Here is an 8944-nt window from a genome sequence, read left to right on the forward strand (position 1 = left end):
AGATGCGTTTTTGCCTGACGGTGGTGGCCCAAATGCGGTTTTCCCTTCCGCCAGCTAGTGCGCTGAGTTCGGCCTAGGATCGCCGAGCCGGCGGGTTTCAACGTCCTGGGGGCGCGACTGGGATTTTTTGGCGCCGACGCTAAAAAACTTGCCCTGGGGGCCTGGTGGGGGCGGGAGTGGAGATGCTCTAACCTGGGTACACGCCACCCAGACAACTTTAGAGAAAATAGTATTGGGCCCGCGGAGTAAAAAAATAGATGTACCTCACTGCACACTCTGCACAACACGTCCCCTTGGCGCAGATGTGCACGACAAGGGTATTTGCATGTATGAACCGATGTATGTCCACTTTTCTCATTTCAATGAACTTTAGCGTACAAATCACCTCTGCCTGGACGACCGGTTGCATAGCTGCGATCAGTTGCCGCTGCGGGCAGGCTGCAATCGGTCTTTGCATCATGTGCGCAGCTGGTCATGTAGTAGTGTTAAGGCAAGCTGGGTAGGGCCAAAATTATCATTGGAGTTACTGCTGCTCTTCATTTGGAATTCCCTAGTTATGACTTTGATGTAAGACTCAAACATAATAGCCTTAATTATGTAAGACTTTAATCGTTAATGGGTGTAACCTGTGATATCAGTTCGTTGTGTTAACTGGACATTGATTTTGAGATCACTATGCACACACAAATCGTTGTCTTCGGTCATCTAGACCAGGGTCCCCACAAGAGGGCACACAATGCTCGACCTTTTGCCGACGGAGGAGATGTTGTGGTGGAGATTGGAGAGTAAGTAGGAAGGGATGAGGGAGAGATGGGTAAGAGTCCAAGCAAGAGGTTTTTGTGTGTTGTGTCTCTGCTCTCGTCTTTTTACCACAAGAGTATGTCGGAGTATGATAAATTGCAAAGGTGTAGCGAATTGAGTTTAAAGGATGCAAACACGAGGGCTCGATGATATTTCTTTTGTTCGGTGTTTGGATAGCCTCTCTATCCTAGTCATCAAGTTGATGGAGGCTTCGAACAACAAAAACTTTAAATAACACAAAAAGCATCATTTGAGTCGCGCACCAGTTGCAACCCCACCTATTCCGTCATGGCTACAAATGTTAAAGCCTCTTGGGGTAGACCTTGACACACAAAAAGGGATCTTCGAGTCTTATACAGACGAGTCATTCACACTAAATGACAACCATTTAGGAGGCGTACAACCTTCAAGAGGAACAAGCAAAGTAATGTCACTTGGATAAGCTCTTCGACGATCTTCAAACAAAACACTATCAAGAACTCATATGATCTCACTCTCACAGAAGACACTCGAAGCAAACAAGAGAAACACTCGGGAATTGAGATTCAAGCACGAGGAGAGTTTGGCATTCAAATAATCAATTAAGTGCTCATGGATCACCCAACAACTATCTTGCCTTGGGGTTCAGGCCAACCCTACTACTGAAGTAGAAAGCATCATATTCCGGTTTTTCCAACACTTGATCAGGAACTGGGCGCAGAAATTCCTTTAAGAGAAGGGGATGCCTACAACCAATGCCTAAATAAAGGCATATGTCGAAAAGTGCAACTACTAATAGATTCAGTAAAAGAAGGCCTGGAACGACTTGGATGAAATGACTACGAAAATTAAGTGAAAAAAGTTGGAATTGGTTTGAGGTCCCCACAATGAAAAGATAAACTTTGAGTCATTCATAGGTGGACGTGCCCAGTGGTCAAAATGCTGTCCAAACAACGTAATTGCCTAATCAATGACAAACCCTGCCCCGATAGTGCTGGTAATTAATGTGTGAAAAATGGCAAATATGCGGTGTTAGCATCCACACATCAGCAGCTTTATAAGAGTTGCCACTGGTATGCCACTTTGCATGTTCACGGACATACAACTCACAAAATAAAAAATGTAGGATCTAAATGACACCCAAGCAGGTTTAGTTGCCCGCTGGTATATTTACTCGCAACAACAGCCGCTAAGGTACTGTAAACAAAGCCAAGCTAAAATACGATGACATAACCTGAGCAACGGCACATGGTACATTTGCAGAACATAAATATCTTTACAGTGTATCTATATGAATAACTCTCTCCAGCAAAGCTTGCCCCCAGGTTTCAAGGCACAGCAATCTAACTCCATAACACCTTCAATCAAGCAAACCCACTTTCTCGATCACAAGTATTCGCATCTTGCACCTCAGTTTGCTCAACGGAGTCACTTTTGCCTGCGTCAATTATAATATATTATAGGTTGGCAGGATTTCACTAGAAGCAATAATTCTCGCCTTTTCAATCAAGTAAAAAAAAAATGAAGAAGAACAATAAGACAACAACACCCGGCAATAACTCACTTTCTTGACCACAAGTATTCGTATCTTGCACCTCAGTTTGCCCAAGGGAATCACTTCTACCTAGATCAATTAGAATAGATTATAAGTTGCTAACGTTTCACTGAAGAAAAACAAGTGAGCAAGAACAATAAGGCAAAACAACACCAAGCAATAATCTCATTTCAAGTTGGCTTCGGTCAATATCTTATTACAAACTTCACTTCCTTGTTTAGGAAATTGACTTGGTTCAAAGGCATTTTGACCTCTGTTGTTATATGCTAGGGAAATTAAAGATCGACGGTCGGATTCGTACTAGACCAAATCCAACAAAAGTGGTCTCAGGCATTGCGGTCCCCCAAACGTGTGGCCTGGATTTGGTGTGTCAGACGTATTGCTCAAACTGAAGCACCTAGAACCTCAGTTAAAGAAGTTTCCCGCTCCACCGCGACTTCTCTGCTTCAGCACTGCAGTCGCTCCCTCCCTAGCCATCTCTTGCTGTCATTCCACATGCTCACAGAAATTGTCACCACTCCCTGACATCTGCCATACACGCCCTCTCCACCAATCGTGGCAAGCACTCCCCATCATCCGGTCTTCCAATCCCCTGGTCGGGGCGCTAGCACTGCCGCAGGCCGAAGTCCATATCACTGGCCCTCTCTGTGTGTGGGTTGCGGGGGTGCTAGCTGCCGGATGCCAAACCACTGCAGCCCGACCATGCACTGAACACAACATCTTCAACCGCACACACACACACACAACTTGAAGAGGCAAAATAATATTTCAGAAAGTAGATGTGGAGTACAAAGTTCTTCGATGATCTAGAGTTTATATTTCTGTAAACCATATGCCGATCAAAATCTGAATCCGGTATATGTATTCCACTCCAAGAGGAAACCAAGGAATATGTTGCAGTCTTTGTGTTCAAGTCCAAAGTGATTTTCATTTTTTTATGTCCATTGCAGTGAAATGCTGACCAACTCCAAGTATTACAACGATTTACAAAATCCTTGCTGATTTAAACATTTCAAGTGATCCATCATTGCATTTGCTCTACAACAATATGAAGAAAAAAAGTGTTGATGATTGCATCCATAACTACTGGAGTTTATGTCGACTTTTTTTCTCAAATAGTTGGACGTGTCTAAAGCTTGGCGTGTTTGTATGGCTACATGCTCTTGCTATGTTTCTACTAATAATGGGGTGTTTGTTACGTTACTTTCTCTACGTATACAGAAATTATAATGCATCACCTTGGCAGATTCATGCTCGGACAATTATCTAGAAAGGAAATTAAGGAATTATAAGTCAAAAAACAGTTTTATCGTGTAGCTAACAATAGATATTTTTTCTCCATTGTCAGGACGTAACAATTTTGTTAGCAGAACTACATTTGTGCCTGCAAAGACTTGAAGACCGCAAAGTACCTATAGGTACATTTTCTTTATCTGCAGTTCAATATGGGACTTTGGTTTCTCATACTTTCTAATTCGGTGTCATAATAAAATACTACATGGAAAATATAACGTGTTTTGCATCAATGGTCTTACTTGACCGGTGCTCCAATTATAGTTTGTGTCTAACATAATTATTGGGGTTCCAGATACTTGTGCTGTCATCGAGTACCTTGAATTATTTGATGTAAATAATAATTGTGCTTAATTAACTCTCCTCTAGTTTTTGATATTTATGATTATGGGATGTGTTCTATGATGCAGGGATACGGCACATAGGTGCCGAATCGGTGCAGGACACTGCACCAGGACGGGGATACACATGGATACGCGTGGGATACACGTATCCCAAAGCATCACAATTTTCGAATTAAAATAAGGAAAAAAAATCAGAATACAGCTGGAACACGCAGGGTATACCCGAGGAATACGTATGGGGCTGTTACGACTTGATCAGGCCTTTCATTGCTGTTGATAATAGCATCCATAACTAGTGTAGAGTTTATGTCAATTTTTATTAAAAAAAATCTCATCTCAAATAGTTGGGTATCTCAAACTTGCGTATTTGTATGGCTACATGCACTTGCTATATTTCTCCTAATGGGGTGTTTGTTATGTTGCTTTCTCTACATATATAGAAATTATAATGCAGCACCATGGCAGATTCCTGCTCAGACAATTATCTAGAAAGGAAATGAAGGAATTACAAAAATCAGTTTTTTAAATCCTGTAGCTAACAATAGATATTTTTTCTCAATTGTCAGGACGTAACAGTTTTGTTGCACTACATTTGTGCCTGCAAAGACTTGAAGACCGCAAAGTACCTAAAGGTACATTTTCATTATCTGCAGTTCAATATCGGATTTTGGTTTCTCATACTTTCTAATTCAGTGTACATGTAAATAATAAATGTGCCTAATTAGCTCTCCTCTAATTTTTTATATTTATGATGATAGGCTGTGCAAGCTGTAGAGATTGCCGTAACCATGCTAAGGTTGCGGCTGGATTCACTGCAGCACATGTAACAGTTCTCAACTCAGCAGATTTAATTTCTATTTCCCAACTAACGCAAGAAGCCCTAACAGTCGATGCACTACTCTACCATTGCATCGCATCATCATTATCAATCTCGTCCTCCTAAATCAAGTGTGATAAGTTGCTAGGTTGTAATCTCAGTTTCATCACACGGACAATCCTAGAGCAATGGACATTGTGACGAGAACACAGATCTGTGTTTTGACACCCACATGGTGCTAGATTAGCTAAGCATGGGCTGAACACTGCTTACTGGATGTGGATCTGCTGCCACAATATTGGTGAAGTCAAGCTTCCCTGCTTACTAAAAGGATCCAAATATAACACCCCCTCTTTGACTTTCCAACATGTTTTCAACTAATAGTACATAAATAACAGGGCATAAATGACACCCAGAGCAGTTGTTGCCACAAGGGCGAAAGAGCAGAGGTACCTGGAGTCCTGATATGTTTGGAGATTCCACTGGCAAGGAAGTAGCGCATAAAACCAAGGTGCCTCTTGGGTAGCTTCGCCACTCCTCGCAGAGTCGGCATACTGAGATCAACAGAGAATACTGTCGGCATAGCCCTCATGCCGGTGCCCTTGGCCAACAAGTAAACAATATCATCACCATCCGTGACGCTCAAGGTAGGGTAAGCCATGCGTAGAGATTCCAGGGACAAGACTTCCTCTGCAGCACTCCCCTCCTTGTTGGCGCTTCCGCTCATGAGCTTATGCAACAGCTTATAATGCCTTTTGAGATCAGCAGGAATATCAATCTCAGTCGACAGGGCGGAGCATCGAAATTGCCAGCCATTCAATGAAGTGACCGGGATAGGCATGCTCCATGTGGTGGCCCTCCAGGCACCACCGTGCAAGTTCATCTTGACATACTTGATAGTGCTTTTGCTCTGGTCGACAATGATGTCACGCAAATAGTAGGGGCAGCAGTCAAGGAATAACCTCCAGTCACTCTTAGAGACAGAAGGCAGAGGCACGTCACGGAGCGTGGGGCTAATTTCCAGCACGTCGCAGAGAAGGATGCCTCGCAGATCGACCCAGCCAACGGTACCTTTAGCACCACCAAGCGTGATCACCTTTGTTGTCCGATGATACGAAAGCATCTGCGATGCGAGAGAGATCGAGGACGAGTTGTCCCTGGGCAGCTCCTTCACATTCAGCTCTATATCCAGCAGCTTGGAGGTCCAACTCCCTGGCTTGCCATCAGGTCTAGACCGGTACACGTGAAGCTTAAAGGTACACATACCCAAGGTTTGAAGGGCGGCCACAGCGTACTTGCCGTCGCCGCAGCTCAGTATGGCGATCTCCTTATCTCCAAAGTAATATGGAGCAGACTTCGGGAGCAGGTCCAGCTTTGGGATTTGGGAGTGCGCCCTGTAGACGAAGTAGTCGCTAAACATCGGATTAGACTCGCCAAAGGGTTGGACGGGGACGCGGAGGAGAACGAGGTCAGCATCCGCGCTGATGACCTTGGGCGCCAGGGACAAACCCTCGGGTTCCGGGCATGCCGCGCTGCTGAAGGAGAAGTGCGAGAGGACTGGCGGGCGGGCGGCGCAGAAAGTCACCGCGATGGGCAGGCCGGTACTCGTCTTGGACGTGGCGGTGGTGGCGTTGCGGCTGGGGCCGATTTGGCCAAAGAGGTCGAGTATGACGGAGCTTGGGATATAGTGGCGGCCCTTGCCCTCGCGGCTCGCAAGGACGGCAGCTGTCGCCATGGATTCTGATTGGTCAATCCACGACCAAATCGGACAAGACTGGAGCTTCAATTGGATTTGGGATACTCATCTGGGGGCCGAAGGAGCGTCAGCCGGCGGCGGAATTCGGGGAGTAGGGTTAGGAATTTTAGGGAGGGCGATGATCCGTTCTCTTCTTCCTGAAGGCCTGGCCTTTTTTTTGGGAGTGCAACCTGAAAGCCTTTGAAGATCCTCGGGGAGTATCATATAATAGTATCATGCATATGATACTAGTTATATAATACTACCTCCCTAATACATAGTATCATATATTAGTATCATGTAGTATTTTATTTATTGTCATGCATGACACAAAGTAGCATAACATTTATTATGATACGGTATCATGATACTCTATGATACTCCACCATATCTTTCTTCATTTAAGGTTATGACACCTCATCAAAATTGCTTAGTTGACATGCATGATACTAACTATGATACTACCATTACGACTAGCCTAAGCGAGACAGAGGGAAGCCTTGCGTCGGAGAGCTCCAGATGGGCCGGCCCAGCCGCGCGGGAGGGTACAACCTCCTTTTTATGTTCTTTTCTACGTTTTCTACGTTTTCTGTTTACTTTTTTGCTTTATTTTTTTTACCTTTTTATACTTTAACATATTATAAATATATATCAATAAAATTTTATTTTTTATCAAGCATTTGATTTTTTTAAATGTGTATAGATAAATTTCTTATCACACGAGAATTTTATAAAAAAACGATTATGTATTCAAAAAAATGTTAATCAAGCATTTGAAAAATATTTGAAAAATGTCAATGTGTTTAGAAAAAATGATGGAAATTTTTTATCATGAAAATGTTACTCAAGCATTTGAAAAAATGTTGAACACGTCTTCGGGCCCGTGGGACTGGGGATACCCAAGCCCGTTTGCTTACGGCCCCTCGCGCGGCGCACTGCCTGGGCCCCACGTGCGGCCCATCTTCAGGCCTCGCAGATAAGCCCTCAAGTGGACCCCCTCCTCGCGAGGCGCGCACCGTCAGGCATCGCTAGTAGCCTCACGAGGCAGCTTCCCGAGGCCATCTCCCGAGGCCTCCTAGGAGTCGTATGGATCAAGGAACCAACCAAGGAGTCACGCTGCCCCGCGCCTTCACGTGGGTGACCCGCGTGGGGACAAATGGAGCCAGAGGAGCGCCAACAGGTCCGGACGAGGAGGTTTGCCTCTTTGGTGCTAAGGGAGCAAGGACAGCTCACCGGTTACCAAGGCGATCCCTAAAGGTTGCCTCTTCGGTGCAAAAAGACCAGGACGACGGGCTCGCTAGGATGAAGGTCATCACCGAGCCCACCGGCGTGTCATGGCAGAGAGCTTTGGCAGGCGAAGACCAACTTTAGTCAAGATAAGTTGTACTCTGTCCCCGTTCGTATTTGGCCGTTGTGGCAACCCTTCCTGCCTGGTGTTTTCGGGGGAAGAGGACCAAGGCTAGCATAAGTAGAGATAGAGTGCCACCATAGAGAGGGATCGATCAACCCTCTTTGTACTCGTGTGTTCATCCTCCCTCGCGAGGCAATCCATCCACAAAGCAGGAGTAGGGTTTTACACCGCAAGGTAGTTCGTCTTTCCCTTTGCTCGAGCACGCCGGAGCATCGCCGTGAGGTAGTGTGGAGCTAGGCAAGGCTTGGCGAGGTTCCTTGCGCACACCCCAGTGTTCGAATCTTTCTGGGGTCCCCGAATCCCAAGATCTGAAATTTGGCACGCTAGGTAGGAGTGTGCCGAAGTTCGTCCGCTTCACTCCATTTCTGCTCCGCCATCTCTGTAACGTCCCGAGACCGATGCGTCAGGTGTCTTCCAGTTATCCTCCGTTGTTTGCCATGTCATTCGCTTGCGTGATTCACTTTGCCATGTCATCATGTGTATTGCATCCTCATGTTTTTTAAAACTTGCATTCGTCCGGGTCTCCCAGTTCTCTCTGTTGTCCGTTCTGAGTCCAGCCACACTCACACACGCTCGCGGCACCTCCGATATATTATTTTATAAGTGGCATAAAAATGTTCTCGGGATAGGGTGAAAGTTGGCGTGCGGTCTTGTTATAGCGTAAGTAGACCGCTTGCCAAATTTCATCGCGTTCGGAGTCCGTTTGATAGCTCAACCGTCATCTGTAGCGACACCATTGCTGGTTAATACGCCAGACATTTTCTGTCTCCTGAAACTGTTGCCGGGCCTCTCTCACTCTTCTCTCCCGCAGCCCACGGCCTTCTACGCAGCCACAATCAGCCCACCTACAAATCCACCTAAACTGCCTCCACTCGGGACCGTCGGATCGCGATCGGAGGGCTTTGAAACAGCCTCAAACCCCCTCCAAACCCTAATCCTAGCCTCCTACTATAAATAGACCCCTCCCCCTACCAAATCGGGGCTAAACCTACACTACTAGGGAAAAGCC

General features: G+C 45.6%; 1 protein-coding gene across 1 annotated transcript; it reads right to left on the reverse strand.

Annotated features, from left to right (window-relative positions):
* Positions 1 to 1751: 1751 nt before the first annotated feature.
* Positions 1752 to 6671, reverse strand: LOC119355927. Its single transcript, XM_037622812.1, has 3 exons — positions 5243 to 6671; positions 2345 to 2404; positions 1752 to 2218 (listed from the first exon to the last, which is right to left on the reverse strand). Exons 1-3 carry the CDS (start codon positions 6522 to 6524, stop codon positions 2145 to 2147), a joined length of 1416 nt encoding a protein of 471 aa, XP_037478709.1. The 5' UTR covers positions 6525 to 6671; the 3' UTR covers positions 1752 to 2144.
* Between the last annotated feature and the right edge of the window lie 2273 nt (positions 6672 to 8944).

The sequence above is a fragment of the Triticum dicoccoides genome, chromosome 2A (assembly GCF_002162155.2).
Source record: "Triticum dicoccoides isolate Atlit2015 ecotype Zavitan chromosome 2A, WEW_v2.0, whole genome shotgun sequence".
Taxonomy (NCBI): domain Eukaryota; kingdom Viridiplantae; phylum Streptophyta; class Magnoliopsida; order Poales; family Poaceae; genus Triticum; species Triticum dicoccoides.